Here is a 22,946-nt window from a genome sequence, read left to right on the forward strand (position 1 = left end):
ATTAGAAGAAAAATGTAAATCCGAATCCCTTGGCAGTGCTTTTGCGAGCACCACTCACCATGGATGGTGAAGTCTCTGTGATGCTGTGTTGCAAAAGCAGTGCAAAACTGGAAGGTTGGTGCTGCTTGGGATGATGGGTGGTGGCTTTTGATTCTTCTTAGCTATCTTGCTTGCTGCTGCTGCTGCTTGCTTGCTTCTAGAGATAATCATTGCAAATGTAATAATACATAAGAGAGTTAAGGTATGTAGGAGTGCTTATAGGTAGGGGAGGGGAGTGAGAGTGTGTCAGTTCAGGGGAATTTATAATTTCTGGAGTCTCACTGAAGATGGAAGGCATACCTCTTTCAAATATCAGCTGGAGTTAGATATCAGCTGCTTCACATTTCATTATCTCAACACCTTCACGGCATAGTCATAGTGGCATCTGTCACGGTTACCAGACTAACTGCACTGCTGAGCCCTCCTGGACTGAGAGCACCCCTTCCATGTCTAAAGCCTTGAGCTGCCACCTTCTTTCTAAGTGGAGCCATGTGATTCTCCTCCTTTCAGAACAGGCTTTGGACTGCAGCCTCTAGGTACTAACTATGATTGTGTCAGCAGGTCCAAGTTATGTTCAGTACTTGCAGTTCTGTGCTATCTGGGCGTGGTTAACAGTGACCAGACAGCTTTCTTAAAGCAAACTAATTTATTTAGAGCCAAAGTGTTTAAAAGAAAAATACCTTTAAAAGCAATAAGAATATATAAATGTCTGGCTCACCAGTTGTCTACCTGTCTTGCACATGGCAAGTGTCTGTCTTGGGCTCCAGGGTGGTCTGCATGGTGGCGGTGGGATCTCTGCCAAGTAGGGCGTGCAGCACTTTGTAAAAGTGGCAGGTCTGCAGTTCAGCCCCTATTTGACTGTTTACCTGCCTCGCATTCTGCTGTGCTTGTTGCAGTTCCTTTGCTTTCACACACCACTGCTGCCGATCCCTGTCATGCCCCATCTCCTGCATCCCCATGCAGTCTGCTCACAGAGGTCCACATTTCTGTAGCTGTGCCTGCACAGCCTCTTCTCCCACAGGTCCAATGTTTCAAATAGCATTATATCACTGCATGATACGGAACTTAGCGCAAGGTAGCAGAGTCCATGCGTCAACTTAGTGTGCGGCAGGCTAGAGCGCTGTGCATTCACACACTGGCTTGCCATGCATTAAGTCTCTTCCTGGACAAACTTTTAGAGGCCCAGGACAAAATTTCACCATTTACTGGTGCACATTTAGATAAGTATTAATACTAGCTAAAAATGCCAGATCCATACATCCTCTTGGCCATTTTGTTTTGGCCTTGTCCACACGACAAACAAACCAACAACTCCCCCTTGGTTTTATGTGTCTCAGTATTTAGACCATATGCAAAGAAGCCATCACTGTTTGGTCATGGGAATGAAGCAACAGTGAGTTTCCTTCAGAAGTTTTGCTGTTGCTTCTGTGGCTGTTAAGTAACAAATCTATCATTTCTAATGACTGAGCAGTCACCTCTTAAGCATAAATGATCATTAGGAAAATATTGCAGTTTACATGGCGTTTGAAATTATTTTAAATTGGAACAAGTTTTAGTTTCAAAGTATTATGCATTTTAGCTTAATTTTTGAGCCTTATTTCTAATAGCTGGCAACCACCTGCCAAATTTCAAGTTTCTGCTCCAAAGCATAGAGCTTCTCAGTGCAACAGTTGTAAGAATTTTCTTAATGTTGGCAAAATAATTTCTTTTCCTCTGATACTATTTTTGGAAATGGGTGTCTGTCTCAGGTTTTAGCTGACATGGAAAATTTCAGCCTGAACAGTGTGTTTGGCAAAGCAACTAAAAATAGGGTCTTATAATGGAAAATGTTAATTAAGGTGGCCTGCAGGACGCACTTCCATCTGTACCAACATGCTTAGTCAGCGTGACCTGTGAGATCAGTGAAGATGTCTTTAGTTATCTTTTCTATTCAATCTCTAAATTTTACTTGACATTGAAAACCATTCAAGCCCTGATCCTGTAAGTGGCTCTACATTGACTTCACTGAGGCTCAGTGCCATAGCCAGGGGTTTCCCCATAGAGATCTATTTGCAAAATTGGGGTTTAATTGCTGTTGTCACATGGTAAATTAATAGGCAGTGGGAACTTAAGCTGGTGGCATCAGAAAGGACCAGCCCAGTGGGCTTGCTTAACAGTAATTCTTTTAAGTGTTCTTATAATCCCTCCCCAAATGACTTAAAAATAAGTAAATGAGAGCTGGTTGGGTTTACAAAGGTGGGGTCTAGTATGACCAGTCTAAATCCCCAAATTATTCATTTATTAAAACACATACATTAAAAAATGAAAAAATAAGGGTCATTTTGGGTACTTGTTTATGATCTTGAATTTTTGTATGGCAGAAGGGGCAAAGCTAGGTACCCAAATTCCATTGAAAGTCATTTTGAGTAGGTTGCCGTACTCCCTTTTGTGCCTTCAAAAATCTTCCCTTCCATTTTCATGACTCTTGCACTTTTAGGCTACATGATAGCAGTCATAGTAAAATTTCCCATGACACAATTACAGCCTCAGTGACGGTTGATGGCTTTCATAGTCTGTTACACTGTCTGGGTGAACTGTGCTCTGACTCCTGGCTTTATTTTCTCCAATTCTCTTGTGTTAATAATGCTGAGCATAGAATGCCGATCAAAACTGGCTTCAAAACTTCTATCACCCTGTTGACCTTCTGCTTAGCAAAGTTATTAAAAATAAAGTAATTCCTCGTGGATGTACCATTACGAAAAGGGGAGAAATGCAAGTTATGGTTTCACAAGCTGTCAGCCAGACATTCAAAATGGTCAAACATAGCAAAGGCATTAGAATCTTGGAAACTCAAAACCTTAAATCAAGCTTAAGGAATGTGTGCTGGCTCAGATGCAATGTATGTAAGGGAGAGCTGAAGATCCTTTACTGTTTTTGGGGACATTCGTTTTGACCTTTGGCACTAGGAATTGAACCAATGTGCTGAGCATCAAATTTAAATCTTTGCCTCAGACTAACTATGCTTTAGGGCTTCTTTGTGTGTGTGTGTTTAGCAATGAAATCCTCGTTCTGGCGGAACAGAGAATGGTGAAACTGCTACTTTTAATGCCATTACTAGGTATAGCTGTGAGCTGAGGCTCTAAGGGTACTATGGTAGAGGGAAGAACTGCTTATTCTAATAGTTCTTTCAAAAATGTCTCCCATTAAAGATGATAGCTTTCTTTGACAGGGCATAAAGGCTTGTGGATAGCAGGGAAGCAGTAGATGTGGTATATCTTGACTTTAGTAAAGCTTTTGATACTGTCTCGCATGACCTTCTCAGAAACAAACTAGGGAAATGCAATCTAGATGGAGCTACTATAAGGTGGGTACAAAACTGGTTTGAAAACTGTTCCCAGAGAGTAGTCATCGGTGGTTCAGTCATGCTGGAAGGACATAACGAGTGGGGTCCTGCAGGGATCAGTTCTGGGTCTGATTCCGTTCAATATCTTTATCAAAGATTTAGATAATGGCACAGAGAGTACACTTATAAAGTTTGTGGACGATACTAAACTGGGAGGGGTTGCCAGTTCTTTGGAGGATAGGATTAAATTTCAAAATAATCTGGACAAATTGGAGAAATGGTCTGAAGTAAATAAGATGAAATTCAATAAAGACAAATGCAAAGTACTCCACTTAAGAAGGAACAATCAGTTGCACAAATATAAAATGGGAAATGACTGCCTAGGAAGGAGTACTCCGGAAAGGGATCTTGGGGTCTTAGTGGACCACAAGCTAACTGTGAGTCACCAGTGTAACACTGTTGCAAAAAAACCCGAACTTCATTCTGGGATGTGTTAGCAGGAGTGTTGTAAGCAAGACACGGAAAGTAATTCTTCCGCTCTACTCTGCACTGATTAGGCCTCAACTGGAGTATTGTGTCCAGTTCTGGGCGCCACATTTCAGGAAAGATGCGGACAAATTGGAGAAAGTCCAGAAAAGAGGGACAAAAATGATTAAAGGTCTAGAAAACATGACCTATGAGGGAAGATTGGAAAAAAATGGGTTTGTTTAATCTGGAAAAGAGAAGATTGAGGGGGGACATGATAACAGTTTTCAAGTACATGAAATGTTGTTACAAGGTAAGGTGTCAAGGTTCCTTCCCCACTCTGAATTCTAGGGTACAGATGTGGGGACCTGCATGAAAAACCCCCTAAGCTTATTTTTACCAGCTTAGGTTAAAACTTCCTCAAGGTACAAACTATTTTACCTTTTTCCCTTGGACTTTATTGCTGCCACCACCAAGCATTGAACAAATATATAACAGGGAAAGAGCCCACTTGGATACGTCTTTGCCCCCAAAGTCCTCCCAAACCCGACACCCCCTTTCCTGGGGAAGGCTTGATAAAAATCCTCACCAATTTACATAGGTGAACACAGACCCAAACTCTTGGATCTTAAGAACAATGAAAAAGCAATCAGGTTCTTAAAAGAAGAATTTTAATTGAAGAAAAAGTAAAAGAATCACCTCTGTAAAATTGGGATGGTAAATACCTTACAGGGTAATCAGATTCAAAACATAGAGAATCCCTCTAGGCAAAACCTTAAGTTACAAAAACAGGAATATACATTCCATTCAGCACAACTTATTTTATCAGCCATTTAAACAAAACAGAATCTAACACACATCTAACCAGATTGCTTATTAACCCTTTACAGGAGTTCTGACCTACATTCCTGCTCTGGTCCTGGCAAAGGCAACACAGAGACCGAGAGAACCCTTTGTCGTCTCCCCGCCCGCCACGGCCAGCTTTGAAAGTATCTTGTCTCCTCATTGGTCATTTTGGTCAGGTGCCAGGGAGGTTATCTTTAGCTTCTTAACCCTTTACAGGTGAAAGGGTTTTTTCCTCTGGCTAGGAGGGATTTAAAGGTGGCTAGCCTTCCCTTTATATTTATGACACGAGGAGGGGAATTTTTTTTTTCTTAATCTCTGAGGATAGGACAAGAAGCAATGGGCTTAAATTGCAACAAGGGAGGTTTAGATTGGACATTAGGAAAAAACTTCTTAACTATGAGGGTAGTTTAGCACTGGGATAAATTGCATAGGGAGGTTGTGGAATCTCCCTCATTAGAGATTTTTAAGAGCAGGTTAGACAAACTCCTGTTAGGAATGGTCTAGATAATACTTAGTTCTGCCATGAATGCGGAGGACTGGATTAGATGACCTCTCAAGGTCCCTTCCAGTCCTTTGATTCTATGAGTCTGTCAGTGTTCCATTATTTATCTGTTTTAATCTTCTGAATTACTGTAAATTCTTGAAGTTTGCTCAGCTTTTTTTGTTGTAGAATAACATTGCTGGCAAAGTAGGAGAAAAACTTAATGTCTTAGAATCATAGAATCATAGAATATCAGGGTTGGAAGGGACCTCAGGAGGTCATCTAGTCCAACCCCCTACTCAAAAGCAGGACCCATACCCAATTAAATCATCCCAGCCAGGGCTTTGTCAAGCCTGACCTTAAAAACTTCTAAGAAAGGAGATTCCACCACCTCCCTAGGCAACGCATTCCAGTGTTTCACCACCCTCCTAGTGAAAAAGTTTTTCCTAATATCCAACCTAAATCTCCCCCACTGCAACTTGAGACCATTACTCCTTGTCCTGTCCTCTTCCACCACTGAGAATAGTCTAGAACCATCCTCCCTGGAACTACCTCTCAGGTAGTTGAAAGCAGCTATGAAATCCCCCCTCATTCTTCTCTTCTGCAGACTAAACAATCCCATTTCCCTCAGCGTCTCCTCATAACTCATGTGTTCCAGACCCCTAATCATCTTTGTATGACATAGGATATGATCTTCAAAAGCTCCATTCTGATTGGGACTTTTTGCTTGAATGGCTTTAGTTTGGGGTCTTGGGATCTCGTCACTGTACAAAATAAGCCCGTCTATGAGAACTAGTTTGTTTCCTTTTACTTCTAATATACATGTATTATGATTATTTTGAAACAGACTCTAGCTGTCTAGGGGGCAAAAGCTGTAAAACCCTCTTTCAGTTTAAGGATAACTTAGATTTACATTAAGGGCTTATTCATCTGAGGAAGAGTGACTTGCTTTTGGTAACTGTCAGTCAGAAGTAGCTTTTTCCTCCTGTAGACTGGACCTAGCTTTGAGCCTTAGATCTTCTATTATCTACATCATAAAACTTCAGAAAGTGCCCTCATTCTGTGTTTGCCTGTAGGTTATTTAGAGGTCACTCAGAACTGACATTTAGTAAACACTGAGCTTTTTTGACTGTTTCCAACCTTAAAAATAAACACACCTTGAGGGTTAGTACAGTAGCTATTTTTGCTGTGGTTAAACTTCCTATCCTTGATGCATGGGCAGCCAGGGGGCTCTTGCTTCCTAATGCTTGTAAAATGAAAGCTCACTAGGCCATAGTAACTTACAGGGTAGCCTGCGTAGAGTAGGTTTGTATTTCAAAAGCTGTGAAACAGATACTTGGAATTGTTCATGTATGATTCTGTCGAACTTAGGCAGTTTTATATAGCAAAAGTTAGAAGCCGTGTTTGATTAGTTTTTTTCCTCCCTTGGCATTTCTGTCTACTGCTGGTCAAATGCAGATTGTACTAGATTTTGTGAATTTATCTAAGAATAAAAATAGGCTTCTTTCCATAAATCAGTTTTCAATTGAGCAGTTGTATTCTCACCATAGGATTGCCAACTTTCTAATTGCATAAAACCAAACACGCTTGCCCTGCCCCTTCCCCAAGGCCCCGCCCTTGCTCCCAGGTGGGCTCCGGGATGGGGCCAGAGATGAGGGGTTCAGGGTGCAGGAGGGGGCTCTGGGCTGGGGAAGGGGGTTGGTGTGCAGAAGAGGGTGCAGGCTCTGGGAGGGAGTTTGGATGTGGGAGGGGGCTCAGGGCTGGGGCAGGGATTTGGGGTGCAGGGGAGTTCGGGGTGCGGGCTCCCAGTCGGCAGCGCAGTGGGACTAAAGCAGGCTTCCTGCCTGCCCTGGCTCTACACTGCTTCCGGAAGTGTCAGCATGTCCCCGGCCCCACTCTGGCTCCTAGGCACAGGGGCCAGGAGACTCTGTGTGCTGCCCACACCTGCAGGCACCGCCCCTGCATCTCACATTGCCTGCAGTTCCCGGCCAATGGGAGCTATGGAGTTGGCGCTCAGGGTGGGGGCAGCGTGTGGAGCCTCTCTGGCTGCCCCTGTGCCTAGGAGCCACAGGGACATGCCGGCTGCTTCTGGGAGCCGCGTGGAGCCAGGGCAACCAGGGAGCCTGCTGTAGTCCTGCTTCGCCGCTGACCAGGCTTTTAGCAGACCGGTCAGCGGTACTGACTGGAACCACCAGGGTCCCTTTCCGACTGGGTGGTGTGGTCGAAAACCGGATGCCTGGCAACCCTAATTCACCACCTGTTGCTCTCATGAAGGCTGTATTTGCCTTTACTCTTCAAAACCTTTCATTAGGCTAACGAGTGGAAAAAACATTGTACCAGTTTGATCTTTTCCCAACTGAATTACCTACTTACAACATCTAATGGCTGAATTGCAAAGAATAGCCAGAATTCTTTACCATTGGAAAGAGATGTAATTGCTTAGCAGAACAAATTAAATATCCTGTTGAATTTTTTATTGAATTATAATAGTCAGATTAAGTCTTGGCAATCAAAGTGAGACGATACATTTTAAGATGAGTTAATATTTACTGAGGTTAGTTGTACTCTTTATTTTGTGCAAATGTAAGCTAGTGTCTATGCTGTGGGAGAGGGTCAAAGATACATTTACTGTTAATTATAAAAATATAGGACTGGATACATTTCTCTTAATCCTCTACTTTATCTCTGATGCCTGGGTTTAAAAAAATTAAATGAAGTTAGTTTTAATGATGTGGCACGTGTTTATTCCACAGAAGCAGTTTGCACCACAGGGTAACAGACTTGGTAGGCCTGTTTTGGAAAGGCCAGGTTTTAAAGAACAGGATCAGGAGTAAGATGTGTTGGAAAAAAATGGTTTGAGGAAACTTGCGAAGCAACTTGGTTGCATTGTGTGGGCTGCTGTGTCAGTCTGTGTTTGTAAAAACCATTGCGTGTTTTACAAAAGGGCATGCTACTTTGAAATCATAGAACTTTGAGGATCTCAAAACAATATTGTCTGTCACGTTCTCCATATAAATTATATCCATTTTACAGATATATGAACTGAGACACGGAGGTGAAGTTACATGCCGAAGTAGAGCTTGAAATGGAAACAAGTTCTTCCTCTCAAAGTGTTATATGGAATTCTGACATTAAAACATGGTGCTGTCTAGGTGCCAGTCTCCTGTTCTAACCCCAAGGTTAATAAAAGAGCTGGTCAAAAAGTTTGACAGATCAGTTTTCCACCAGAACATGCTTATTCAACAGAATTGAAACATTCCACGGGAACGTGTCGACCCCGTTTAAACTTTCTGGCTGGTTTCTTGTCAGCCTGCCTCGCTGCCTGTCTCCCACGTGTCTTAGTTGGTGGGCAGCCAGTATCCCCATATCTCTGGGTTGACTGCCTGGTGGGCTGCCCAATTCCCATGCTCCTGGAATTGTCCACCTGGCAAGCTCCCTGGGATTACTGGGCTGTATAAACTCCAAGGCTTTCTGGCCATTTGCCTGGTGGGCTGTTGAGCTCCCCTGCTTCCTACCCAGCAGATGAGTGGAGCAGGCTGCCCCCTCAGGTGGCCATGGAACTGTCCAGAAATTTAAGAGAAAACCTGTTTTGGTTCTTCCAAACCAAATTTTTCTAACATTTCAGTTCCATGAAAAATATTGCATTTCCCTCTTGTTCTGATTTGAAACTGATGTTTTTCAGAAATTCAGAATCCTCTATCAGAGGTGAATTTTGATTCCAGTACAGCTCTAGTTAATAGTTTCTGAAAGAGATGCTGGACTAAATAAACATCAATTTGTAGCTAACTCACCTACTGCTGGATAAGATTTCTGTGGGAAGGTGCTGTAAATTGAGAGTGAACTGGGTTAATGAAAGGGATTCCAGGCTTGCTGTCAAACTCTCTGGTTGGTTTTAATTGAAAATTGTTTGTAGTATTTGGGTGCTTAATTAAATAACCTTTAGTCAAATAACTATTGACTAAAAAAGGATGCAATTGAATCCATAGTGTTCCCCGAATCAAGAGGATTAATAAGCAGGCAGTTTTATTGCCAATGGCTATCAAACTGAAACATTATGCTGACTGTTAAGAATTCATGTTAGCATTGTTGCCTTAGTAGCAATAAAGAACATTGTTTTGTTTGTTTAGTGATGTAATAAAACTTGATTTGTCAACTGTGAAATTTCAGATATTGGACCTGTTTGTTGGGCAGTGTTGCTTGATCCATATTGTAGGTTAAATCTTGTTTACAGTGAATTTGGCAGACAATGAAGCTTAATCTGTTCGACTTTTTTTAAAAAAATTTTCTTTAAGAACTTCAGATCATTCAGAAACTGGCAATGAAATGTGAACTCAGACTTGACTACTGTGTAACTTTTAGCCACCTTTAATTTTAGAAGCAGATGAGCCATTTATTTTTAACCAAATAATAGGAATATATTTCACATCCTCTCCTCCCTTCCAAGCCATGGAATTCTTCACGCCTCAATTCTGGTTTGTAGCAGAGAATAGACTTTTCAAAAATCCTGTTTTAAAACATTTTGGAAACATCATCATAACAAGTTCTGGTTTGGCAGTCATTTCAGCTGTACCTTGAACAAAAATATGTAACTAATAGGCAAAACATGAGCCAAAGACTGACCACAACAGAATACCCCTGCTTTATATTATTATTTAAAAAAACACTGTTCACATAAAATATTCTTAAGTGGTTCAATAATGGGTTCTCGTAAAACTGAAGTTTACAAAAATGCAACTGTTTTGGAAAGTTATTTCTGTCCCATCTTAGCAAAGAATGTTTAAAATTAACCGAAATATAAAACAAAAATTATATTTTAGGAATTACTGTTGCCCGTTACCTGGAGACAGAAAATATTTTTGTTCTGCTGTGACAACAAGAATATGTGAATGACTCCAATAACTTGGAGTTCTGCCACAAAATAGGTGAAAAATTACAAGCCCAGTACCAGGGTAGCCTCTTTCTAATAGTGTGCAGCTTCAGACATGAATCGTAACCTAATCCTTTTCTGTCCTTCTGCATGCACCCCCACCCCACAAATGGAAAGTGATTTTGGAGTAAGCCAAAGCTTTTACGCATTACTGATAAATCAGAAGTGCTGAGAATATCATTCCTACCATAGAAAGATATGGTTGTCAACAGCAATAAAAAAGTACTTTTCTACTTGAAAAACATTTAGCTGAGGAACGGAACAGAACTTCCCTCCTGATCCTTTAACTCATGAAGCATGCATCTTCCTTATGAAGCAGTGATGATAATAATTGAATTATTTTTCTAGGTTTTTTTTGAGATTTGCAATTTTTAGTTCTTAAGTCAAAAACAGAAGGGACAGTTATTTGATCATGTTTTGCAGTTACAAACTGATGTTTTTGCATTATTTTGTATCTGGAATCGATGTTTGTTAAAGGAAATGGATGGGTAACGTAGTTCTCTGGGCTAAATATATATTTTTTAAAAAGAACAAGAGAGAGGCCCCTCTCTGTTGCTGAATGTTAACTGTCTGAGCCTTGTGTTGACTGCATGTTCAACCGGTCTTCATAATGATGACCCATGCAGGTACTGTCTGGGAAAACAAATATGCTCCAAATCCAGAAATGCAATAGACTGAGACTCCTAATGCAAAGTAACATCAAAAAGATGGTTGATCTTTTTTCTAGCTTAGTTGACAGGTTTGTTCTATGCCATATAAACCCCTTTGGTGGGAGAATCATTTATTAGTATCTGCTGAAATGTTGCCTTTAGAATTACAAATGTAATGCCTTAAGTTTATGGTTTTTGGTGGTGAGGGAGTTTAGATATTCATGCTTTCCATGATTTTGTAACACACATTAATATCTGGCCAATTTAAAATAGTGGTTATAAACTTTGCCTTGAATTTGCCTACTAGTTTTATACCAAATGTGGGTGGCACATAACGGTTCTGTATTTTTTGTAGCCAAGTTGTTTTTGCAATGTAGCAAGAAGTTAGTATGTAAGTGAGAATCAGATTTTGATAACCAAAGAATAGATTCCTAGTAAACTTACCTCTCCAAGTTGAAGTAAGAATTTGATTAGTATTTCTTGTATGGTGTGTTGTAGCCATGTGCGTACCAGGGTATTAGAGAGACAAGGTGGGTAAGGCAGTATCTTCTATTGGACCAACTTCTATTCGTGAGAGAGACGAGCTTTTGAGCTACACAAAGCTCTTCAGGTCTGGAAAAGGTACTTAGTGTGTCACAGCTAAATACAAGCTTGAACAGATAGTTTAGCATAAGGGACATATTTTAAGGGACTATTCAAGGAAAAGTTTGCCATTGACACCCCTAGAGTCACAGGAAAAAATGGAGGTTTAGTGGGTGACAAATTGTTGTAATAAACCATAAAGCCAGTGTCTTTCAAAACCAAGATTTTTAGTCTCTAGCAAAGTTATGAATTTCAGTTTCCTGGCTTGTCTTTTAAAAGAGTTGTGCAGGTTTCTTTTGAGGATGAGGACTGATAAGTCAAATACAGAGTGATCACTTCGTGAAAAGTGTTAGCCCACAGGTTGCATGGTATTTTTGTCTTTTATCGTTTTCCTGTGTGAGTTCATTGAGAGTGTAGTGTTTTGGTTTTAGATTGGACAGAGAAGCTTTGCAGAATGGTAAAAGATTGTCTGCCATTTTCAAATGTTTTGGGTTTATACTTGCTGCCTCTACGCCACTTCCAGCTGGTCGAAGAGATTTTATCCCAGATCTCTGTCTTGTAATAGTAAAATCACAAACTCCCATGGCTGGTTAAAAATACCCATTTTGAAATGCACATCTGAAAGCTATAGTTGAAATTTGAAATGCTAGATTAAAATATTTAAGGCTTTAAAATATTTTTAGGAAGTATGTGGAATGCTATATCTGACCTCCCTGTCCTAATCTACAAAGGAAACCTGCATAGTACCTTCAAATGATGAGCCTGGGAGCTTAAATTCAAATCTCTGCTAGACACCAAAAATCATGGACTCAGTAGAGACTCTGGGCAGGTATACCTTCCAGATTTACAGCAGCACAGCTGCACCACTGTAGTGCTTCTGGTGAAGATGCTCTAAGCCAGTCGTTCTCAACCTGTGGCCCATGGGCTGCTTGCGGCCCAATCAGTGCACAGCTGCGGCCCATGTGACATCCTCAGGGCCATACAGGTAGTATTGGATGTGGCCCACAATGGTAAATAGGTTCAGAACCACTGCTCTAAGGGCTTGTCTACATTACCAAGTTTTGTTGACAAAACTTGTGTCAACACCCAAAAGTCGACAAAAATTGTCGAAGGGTGTTCACACCTGCTCCCTCTGTCGACAGATCATGTCCACATTGGGGACACCATCAACAGGGTGAGCAATGCACCCTGGGTATGTATCCCACAGTGCAGTGTTGTGGGAAGGAAGAGCTGATCGCTGCCCATCTTGGGATTCTCTCCGAATTCTCCCACAGCCCCCTCAGCTGCTGCGAGCAGCATCATGAATAGCTCTGTGAGCTTTCCATGCTGCTGTGTTCCTAGTGCAAGGCAGAACAGGAGCATTCCAATTATTTGCTCTTTGTTCGTTCCCCAAGTGGAGCTTTGAAAGAGGACGGGTGCATGCCTGCAGGGTAGCAGATATCAAAACACTGAGCAGAGCAATCAGGGCAGGCATTGTGGGGTACTGATGGAAACCAGTTCTATGGACAAAACAATCAGCAGTGTCTACACTGGCTGTTTGTTGGCAATAAAGGGAGGAGTAAAGACAAAAATCTCTCGTAGGGGTGGAAGTTTTTTGTCACCAAAACGGCGTTTTTCGCAACAAAAGTCCCATTGTAGTGTGTACGCTCTTGCTGTTTTGTCACCAAAAGGCAGTTTTTGGGGACAAAACTTGGTAGTGTAGACAAGGCCTAAGCTAATGGCAAAGAGTTCTCCTATCAGCTTAATAACTCCACCTTCACGAGAGGCGGTAGCTATGTCGGCAGGAGTCACTCTTTCATCGACATAATGCTGTCTACATTGGTGTTTAGGTCTGTATAACTACGTCGCTCAGGGATGTGGATTATTCACACCCCTGAACGACATAGTTATACTGCAGTAATTTTGTAGTGTAGACCAGGACTCTAGTTTGTTTTATCACAATAATCTATAACCTATTAATTCTCCTTTGTCCTATGACTGTATTGCCTTGTCTTTTCATTGTGTGTTAATTATGTCGATTACTTATGAATCCCCAAGTGACAAATTAACAATCTGAGGTTTGGAAGGTTCTAGTCCCAAGATCAGGCACAGTGTTGTTAGAATTAATTGTAAATTGGGAATCCTGATATGTATAGTTGCAACATCTTCACACTTAGGAAAAAGCTTCAGAATTTTCAGTAGTTTTATTAACACAATTAGCAAAATCACAAACACTCCAGCCCAGCAAGGTAGGTAGAGATAATACAGAAAGAGTATCTGAGCATCATATACTCACATCATCCCTTGCAGAAAAACCTAAGGGTTAGTTGTCACGATCATCATCATTATCACCACCACCACCAGTGGTTGTCAGCCTGGTATCTCCCATGGCACACAGGCCGGGATACAGCTTTTATAATATGTTACGCTGATGTAACTATGCCTAGTGCACATCCTTTTCCTTATTTGGACTTCCAGACCCCACTGATGTTGGGGTGCCCTTCTCCTGTAGGTTACTAGAACTTTTACCTCAAGCTTATTAGCATATATATTAATTCGTTGCCATGGCATTCTTGTGGTTGGACATCTGCTGGTGTTGCTATCTTAAAATATCCCAAGCTGATAGCAACTGGCATCTTGTGCCATCTTCCTGTCAGCAGTTTAGTCATTACAGTATTCTTTCTTGTGATACCTTATGATCTAGAATTACTTGTGGCTAGCTGCTTATGCTAAGGCTTTTTAGGCCTTGATTAGTTTAGCTAAGCTATTGTCTTACAGGTCTTGAAGCTTGTAGGCTCATTACTTTACTGCCTTAACTTATACCTATGCCTTACCTAGCAAATACCTATTCTATGGGCTACGCTGCAGTTGTATTAATTGCCCAATTCATTTTGGTTTCTTGCAGCATGTGTTAACTCCTTGTGCTTAACAATCTTGTATTTATCTGTGACCTCTGATTACCTTTTCCAGACCTGAAGAAGAGCTCTGTGGAGCTTCTCTCTTTTGCCAAAAGAAGTTGGTCCAATAAAAGATATTATCTCGCTTACATCATCTCTCTCAGAGAATCGGGACTCTTTTTAAGCACTATAACTTTCTGAAAGGAAAATTCCCCTTGTCTACTCTAACTTCCATTGTTGAAACATTCTCTAGTGTTCTTGTACTTTGCTATGTTGTCTTTCTTTTAATAGTCCATAGTCTGTTGTGTGATCACACAGTCTGATAATATTGGCTAAACCAAAGAAATATAGAAGTTTTTCAAAACTCTAAGGGAATACATTAGAGATTTGTTTTCTATTGTTTGCGTGCCTATTTCCTGCTACTAAATGTGATCTAAAGAGGCCGTACTCTATCTCTGTTCTCAAACAGAAAGAAAGTTGAACTGGAGTTTGGGGTGAGCATACATATCAGTAATTTCAGGATAAAAAGCATATGAATGTTCTAACTCCAAAAACAAGTATTATAAATTCATGAAATTAAGATATAAGGTTAAGCTAAGAAGAAATCCAAACATGTAAAAGTCGTGAAAATTTACCATTAAGGTATCCAAATGATCTTAACTCTGCCTTGTAATGGCACCAATCGTACTTTATCTGTAATATTTTTTAGTTAAGGTTTGTAGGATAAGACCTTTTCTCATGTGATTGAAAGTAGGTCTACACGGCAATTAGACACCTGTGGCTGACCCGTGCCAGTTGATTTGGGCTCACAGGGCTAAGGCTAAGGGGTTATTTAAGTGTGGTGCAGATGTTTGGACACAAGGCTGGAGCCCAAGCTCTGGGGCCCTCTGACCTTGTAGGGTCCTAGAACCCGGGCTCCAGCCCAAGCTCAAATGTCTACACTGCAATTAAACAGCCTATTAGGCCAAGCCCCATGAGTCCGAGTCAGCTGGCATGGGCCAGCTGTGGGTTTTTAATTGCAATGTAGATATACCCTTAGTGTTTTTCAGAATCTTCTCCATACATTTTAGTATATGTTGTTTAAGATTAAGGACTCCTTTTTGTCGATCTAAGAATTTTATGTTTTGTAAAGCCAGTAAAAATATGCAGTGACCATAGCACTTCCATTGTCTCATCTTTCCTTTTTATCTTTTTGATAACATCTTAGAAATTCATATTCTGTGTCTGAAGAAATATTGAAAATCCCATATTTATATAGAAGGCTTCCCATCCAAATATTGTAGGGCCCATTTCTGTTTAATTGATATGATCTGACAAGATCAAAGAGCAAAGTGGTATGGCTGCAAGGTCTTTCTACAGGCAAATATAGATAGAAACCCTGGTGTTTTGAGCAATGTCCTATCCATGAATAAAGTGAATTTACTGTCTGAGATTCCATAGTTATTTTTCATCAATAGCAAGTAGTAACAGAACCTGTGAGCTAGATTGCTCATTCTGAACTGTGTTCGGATTCTAATGTAAGCAAAAGGCTTCTCTGGAAAATAAACAATTCTCTGTTCTCTACCTGCCCTCTATCATTTGCACTATATTGTCTGTGGGGCTATAGCCAGATGCCAAGAACCATCCTAATACATTAATTTAATTTGGAAAGAGAAGCCTTCCCAAAATTTTAACCTCCAATGATATTTTGTGCAGGAATTGGTATAACCATAACATGAATAGTCTGAGTTTTTCTTTTAAACTTTCTATGTTTACTTGACTTGGAAGCTTCAGCAGAATACTGTCCTTCAGAGGCACTTTTTGTGTAGTCTGTAAACTACTAAATAAGACATTTTTGCCACCTACATACCTTGGTACTTCTAACAGTAAAACCTCTGATTTACGACAGCAAATATATTGTACGTAGTATTTGACATACGTATCATCTTAAATTCCATTCATATTCAAATCCTGCTGGAGGCCCATTGATTTCAGTGGGTGTAGACTCAAGCTTGTCGAATGGAGCAGCTGAAGTGAGGGGCAGAAGCAGCAATACTCGTTTTGTACAGCGTGTTTGGTAATGTTGTTGCCACATACTAGGGCCCTACCAAATTCACAGCCATGAAAATCGAGTCACGGAACTTCCATGGGGGAGGCCAGCGTTTCCCGAAGTGGAGGTCCTGACCCAAAAGGGAGTTGCAGGGGGATCACAAAGCTATTTTAGGGGGGTTGTGGTATTGCAACCCTTACTTATAAGGTGACTTCAGACCCGGGTGGCTGGAGAGCGGCGGCTGTTGGCCGGGAGCCTGGCTCTGAAGGCAGCGCCTCGCCAGCAACAGCCCAGGAAGAAAGGGTGGCAATACAATACCATGTCACGCTTACTTCTGCACTGCTGCTGGCAGCGGCTCTGCCTTCAGATGTGGGCTACTAGTCAGCAGCTGCCGCTCTCCAGTGGCTTAGCTCTGAATGCACTGCCGCTGCCAGCAGCAGCGCAGAAGTAAGAGTAGCAGTACCGCAACCCCCCCGCCACAATAACTTTGTGACCCCCCCAAACTCCTTTTTGGGTCGGACCCCTACAATTACAGCACCGTGAAATCATGACATTTATGATTTTTAAAATCCTATGACCATGAAATTGACCAGAATGGACCGTGAATTTGGTGGGGCCTTACACATTATAGATAAATAGAATCCAAGTAATGAAATAAAAGGCTTTTTTGTCCCTTTTAATTAGGCAATTTCAGTGGACTTCAAAATCAGCGTGTGTTTTGTCTGTATAAACACAATGAAGCATACTGAAGGGCAGAAAATGTTGAGATGTAGATAGAAGTGAAATCCTCACTAAAACAGTATCAGTAATGGGTAGTGGTTGACTGTAGTCTTCATCTAGAAAAGTATACCTGAAGGCAAGAATAGTATCTGCATAATCCAAAAATGTTTTGATGGAAAAGTTCAGGACTTCTCCTAAAATTTTAGAAAGGGGTGGGAGTAAGCCAACGAATTACCTGTTCCAACACTAAAGAAAATGGGAAATAAACTGCAGTTTAAATGGTTGAATTTTTGGAATTTTTCTACAAGCTGGTGAGAGAGGGACATGTAGTTTCCACCCCAAGCAATCTTTCTACTGAAAGAGTAGTGTGGCCACTGCCTCTTAAGTATTTGGGGGAAATTTGAGTTGATTCCAGCTTCATGTCACACAGGCATATCTCTGTGCTTGGGGAATCCCTATCTGTCTGCTCTGGGCAGCTTTAAGACCCTTTTTGCAACTGGAAGAGTGTGCAGGAGACATAGCAAAGCTGAAGATCTGTCTCAAGGTCTTTAATTTCATTGTCATATTGCTAAGGGAATCTAAGCCATACAGGGGACAGGGCTCTTAACATTCAGTAAGCTTTTTCTTCTTCCAGTCCAACTACAGTTAGCATGTTTACTTCTGTCTTCTCATCTCTGTGTGTCTCTCTCTAACCTTTTTTGCTTCCTGTATTTTTTTTTTCTTTCCTTCCTTGACTTCCCTTGGCTTCTTTAATTTTCCCATCTCCCCCGCTACCATTACTTCAATTTGTTCCCGTGTAGCTTCTTCAAAGACAGAGAAACTCCATAACACAGTGTAGATGGGGAGATGCTTTTGCATGACAGTGCTGTTCAGGTGATACCAGCAGCAACAGTTTAAAATTTGAGAATTAATCCTAAATTGTTTTTTTAATTGATCTTGGTTATATGACTGGGCATACGCTCCAGGAAGGCAACCTCAATTCAGAGTTATTTCCCCAGGATACGCCTGCTTGAGTGAGTGAAAAAAAATTCTGTGAAACTGTGGGTCCAGTTCAAATAATTGAAGGTGACAGAAGAAAAGGTCTTAAACCTGGTCTCTGTAGAATTTTAGAGCAACACCATGAAATACCGAAGCTAAGTTTGCATGCATGACCTTAACCCTGCACTCTTTTGTGAATGCTTTATGACAGTCCTTAATTACATGGTCACTACTTTTTCTCAAACGCAACATATGCAATTTTATAGCCTTAACTAGATATATGTAGCAGCTTGTAACATTTCATTATTGTATGCTTTCAGTATTGTCACTGTCAGAATAGTGCCACTATATCTTGGACATTTAATATGAATTCTCTTTTATCAAAGTATTAAAGATAGGCACTTTAATAATTTTGTCAGTACAACTGTACTGTGGTCTTTGTTAGGTTTAGTTCTAGGTGTCTGAAGCTTTAATTAGAGGTTGTGTACAGAGCAACCTTAATGTTTGATTATTATTGCTGCTATGGAATATAAATAAGGCTTGAAAAGATGCTTAACATCAAATATGTGTATTGCAGTGTACAAGGCTTAATGGCTTACTTTTCCATTGCTCATTTTAAAATTGAAAGGTCCAGCTTCCTGTTTTCCTTATCCTAAGTGATTGTCTGTCTGAGCTCTTTTATAATTCCTAAAACTGCCTGTTGGAGAGGAATTTAGTAAAGTGGCTGAGAAATCTGACTTCTACTTAACCGTTCATCTCAGAAACAAACAATTTGGTCCTAAATAGCTGAAAACAGACTATTTTTAGATTCTAATTTAGACAACATTTCCAGATTTGTTTTGTCGTAGCATGGTGTCTGCTAAATTGGAAAGGCTCGGAGCCAACAGAAACCCTTGGGGTTTGCGTTGATTGTTCTACACTAATCCATTAAGAATCTCTCTGCATTATATAGTTTAGATTTATAAAAAATAGCATGGACACTAGAATATTTTAAGTCTAGACTACTGATTTATAAAACCAAAGGCCCTCTTATGTATGCAAAGATCAGAAGTTAGCTATAGTGAGACATTGCAACCTTCTGATGATGATTCTCTTCATCTGATGGCATAATCTGGAAAATAACAGATAGGACCAGTAGAAATGTGGAAGGAGCTTCAAACTGGGTCACAAGCTCCGTTGGCCAGAGTGGGCTTGGAATGTTGCAGAGGAAGTTCATTTAGTCCCTATACAGTGTCACGGGGAATAACACTTTGTGTTGCTCTTTACTGATCCCTCTAATCTTTACTTGGGGTGTTGATGTGTTCTGAAGAAAGCCACATGTATTCATTCTGCAGGTGGAAAAAGGGGTTATTGTAACTTTGGAAGAGAAAGCAAAGGGGGAAAATAGGAAAACCTTGCAGGAACCTCCCTCTCCTAACCTCTCCCATCAAATAAGCTTAGTATTTTGGCAGTGTTAGAGGCAATTGATCAAAAGTGTTTGACAGGACAAATATCCTTCTGGTTTTCTGTCCTCTTTGTAATTTTATTTAATAAAAGAGCATTGAGGAGACTTCAGAATGCAACGCATTTTGTATTAAATGGAGGAACTAATTGAAGATAAAGTTGATATAATTTTATGGCTCTCTTACTGTCCCAAGCACCTTAAAATTATTGTGTTTGTTGATCTCAATACCACTGAAGTGTTGCCATATCTGAGGTAGAACATTGCAGTTATTTAATAATGCATCACAACATTATGTAATATTTTAGGACAAAAATGAAAAGCACCATATCCAACTGAAACTGTAGGTGTGAGATGGTTGAAGATTAAGTACTCTAGGCAGAAAGTAATTATAAGTGTTTATCTAACTGAATGCTCACTTTGTCTTTCAGAGCCATGGTGTCATGGAAAGGGATATACTTCTTACTTGCACTGTTCTTGGCAAGTTTTTTTGGGAGCATTTTCATGCTCAGTCCTTTTCTACCTTTGATGTTTGTCTCCCCGACCTGGTATCGCTGGGTCACGGACCGCATTGTGGCCACCTGGCTCACACTCCCAGTGGTAAGTTGCAAAGTCTGTGTAATTATTATAGGGGGAGCTGTTAGTTTCCCTGTATTTAAGTTGCCTAACACTTTCCATTATAAAAGATTCTTGTGGATCTTAGTTCACTGTATTATACTGTTATTCAGTATTATTCACTGTGGATCAGAGTTCACTGTATTATACTAGATTTCGCTCTTTGAACCATGGGAAGATGAAAAGTATCTCCCTTGTAGTATTGGAACTATCCCTCTTGTACGTACATACATACAACATATCAAACTTTTAGTATTACTCTCAATGAGAATACCGTTCAGTTAAAGCTTCTCTCCTTTTTGGCACTTTTATCCTTCAGTGATTAATTCCTACTTTTCCTTCCTTTCTTTCCTCTACCCCAACCCTCATCCAATCTCCCCAAAGCAGTGCAGCTGCAATCACAACAACAAGTGGATATCTGATCATGTGACTTTTTTTTTAAAAAAAATCTGTTTTGAGTTTTGAAAAAGAATGATTTGATCAAGGCCCAAAGCAGGGTTGTAAGAGGGGACATGGTGGAGTAGCTCAGCGAACCAAAGAGAACAGAGCATAATATAGTACTTAACTGCTTGGAAGTAAGTGATGCTGCTTAGTGAGAATGGCTGGAGTACTAGTGAACAGGTGTTTTTTACTTCAGAACTTACTAGAGAGGGTCTCTTTCCCATGCCCCAAGCTCCTAAGAATCATGCTTGGATACATGTTGGTGACCTTAGCTGTTCTTAGTTTAATCCTTTTAGGATCTACACAAGCATTTTAGTTCCTCCAGCCAAATTACAAAGGCAGATAATATCAGGTCAGCAAAAGGAACCTTGTCTCAGAAGTGACTTTTTCCTTGGTTACTCTACAGCTATAAGAGTCAGCAGACCCATTAACAACACACTTTCCTCTGACTCTGTTACAGTACTGAAAGTTACTGTGGACAGGACCTAGCTGTGTCCCTATGGCTGGGCTTAATCAGTACAGTGGTTCTTCTGCTTTTTTGTGCCCCTTCCCTCAGTTTGTGTTGTCTTTTGAGGGCATTTGCACATGCAAATGCACCATTTGATGTTTCCTAATTGTGAAGAGGCTTTTTCCCTTCAGGTAATGAACAGAATCTCAGGAGGTCTTTTAATCTTTCTGAAATAAAATGCTACTATGGCTATCAGCACTTTGTTGCTTCCAAGGCATCCATTCCTCCATAGGAAGATTAATATCTTTATTGAGTACAGATCAGTTTCTATTTTCTCTGCCTTGAAGTATTTGGGCTACTTTATGTGCAGCTCATAGTTTGTTTATTCTTCCCACCATTACAAGGATTATTACCATGCTACAAAATCAGGAATTAAAAATTAACAGCTGGACAAAAACATTTCCCGTTAATAGTTGAATAGTATAGGCCACTTTAATCTTTTGTGGACATGTTTCAAATTCAGTTGGTAGTAATAATGTCAGAAGTCTGACCCTGTGCTTGTCTACCAGATTTCTTAAAATAGCTAACTCAAGAAACTAGGTACCAAATTTCCATTCAATTGTAGAGTTGGTGTTTTTGTGTTTGGAAATCCATAGAAGCTCCAAAGTTTCCAATACTGATTATGACATAGCTGCTTTTAAGATTTTTTTCCCTAAAATGTCCCTTCAACTTAGAATACTATTATGTATTAAAATTTCAATGTGAGTGGCAGCTTAGTATCTGGAAATAGTAGCTGTGGTAGTTAGAAGTATTGCTGAGAACTATCTTAAAGAGCCCTTAAGGAAAGACAGAAATAAAGCTCTGACTCCTTATAATGGAGCTTGGTCTTCATCCTGCATCATATCCAGCCTTGTGCGCCTCCCGCCCCCAGACATCGGCCACTGAGCAACTGCAGTGCCCTATCAACTTCCATGGCTCACTTGTCCCCCCAGGTCTTCAAGGGATAGACCTGCAAGCAAATCTGGAAGACCTTCATCCAAGAGGAGTGGGGCCAGGTCTCCTCAGAGAGGCCATTTGAAAAGGTCTATGACTCCAAGGAGCCTAAGCCCTGCAAAGTTTCCACAAAGGCTTCAAGCAGTCTCGGTACTGAGGAATCTTCTGTATCTAAGTCCTCATCTGCTTCCAATGTACCCATCACTCAGTATTGAAGCCATTGGTACCATTGAACAGTACCCATCACTCAGTATTGAAGCCATTGGTACCATTGAAACTTGGACTAGAGTCTACTGATCCTCAGCACTGTACTAAGAAGGCAGTATGCTCCACATCTTCCACAGCCTCGTCGGTACCTAGACTATTGGTACAGCAGGTTCCGGAACAGTTAATAAAACACTCAGTATCTCTCACTTCTATGGCTGGGACGTACCAAGTCACCATGCTGGCTCACCCAGTACCGCAAGAGTTCCGGTTCTCAAAGGACCTGCTTATTTCCGAGGAACCTGAGTCTCTTCTATTGAAGTCAAGATTCCTGGTACCACAATCAGCATTATCCTGGTATCCCCCCTTTCACCGGGATTGCCTACCTCCCTGGTACCAATACATTATGAAAGATGGCTGATTCCTCCTCCACCACTCTATGAAGAGGAGGGTTCTTCAGATTCCCAAATTTTTGTTCAGGGTTCTGCTGACTACCTACATTTGACTACCTGGAACCTGCACCTCCTTTGAACTTCTTTCTCCCCAGATGAGGCTATTGTCCCCCCTGTATCACATTGATGATTTAAAATACTTCCAAGATCCAATGAAGAGGGCAGCAGACACCCTTCAGATCCCATTAGAGGAAGTGCAGGAAACATCGCACAAATGGCTTGATGTCTTGCAGACATCATCTTCAGCATGGGTTGCCTTCCGTATAAATGAAGCACTATTAAAACCTGCCAAGTCCATGTGTCAGTCTCCTGCTATTGTGTCTCCCCACCACCACCCAATGGCAAAAAGACCAGACAAAAAGTATTATGTCCCATATAAAGGGCTTGAACTTCTTATTTTCCCCACACTGAACCAAATCCTCTAGATGTGAACACAG

The 22,946-nt window shown here is 40.8% G+C and overlaps 1 protein-coding gene across 7 annotated transcripts in view; it reads left to right on the forward strand.

Annotated features, from left to right (window-relative positions):
* Positions 1-22,946, forward strand: part of LCLAT1 (lysocardiolipin acyltransferase 1) — a 205,949-nt gene that overhangs the window by 65,111 nt on the left and 117,892 nt on the right. For 5 of the 7 annotated variants that reach the window (XM_073338649.1, XM_073338646.1, XM_073338651.1 and 2 more), the window contains one exon: positions 19,788-19,956. The exons of 1 other annotated variant lie outside the window; for it this stretch is intronic. In XM_073338649.1, coding sequence (XP_073194750.1) covers positions 19,792-19,956 — 165 coding nt within the window. In that variant the 5' untranslated portion in view covers positions 19,788-19,791. Of the gene's footprint in view, positions 1-19,787; positions 19,957-22,946 lie in introns of those variants that run through there. One more of the 7 variants, XM_073338652.1, reaches the window with a different exon arrangement.

Source organism: Lepidochelys kempii, chromosome 3, assembly GCF_965140265.1.
Source record: "Lepidochelys kempii isolate rLepKem1 chromosome 3, rLepKem1.hap2, whole genome shotgun sequence".
Classification (NCBI taxonomy): Eukaryota; Metazoa; Chordata; order Testudines; family Cheloniidae; genus Lepidochelys; species Lepidochelys kempii.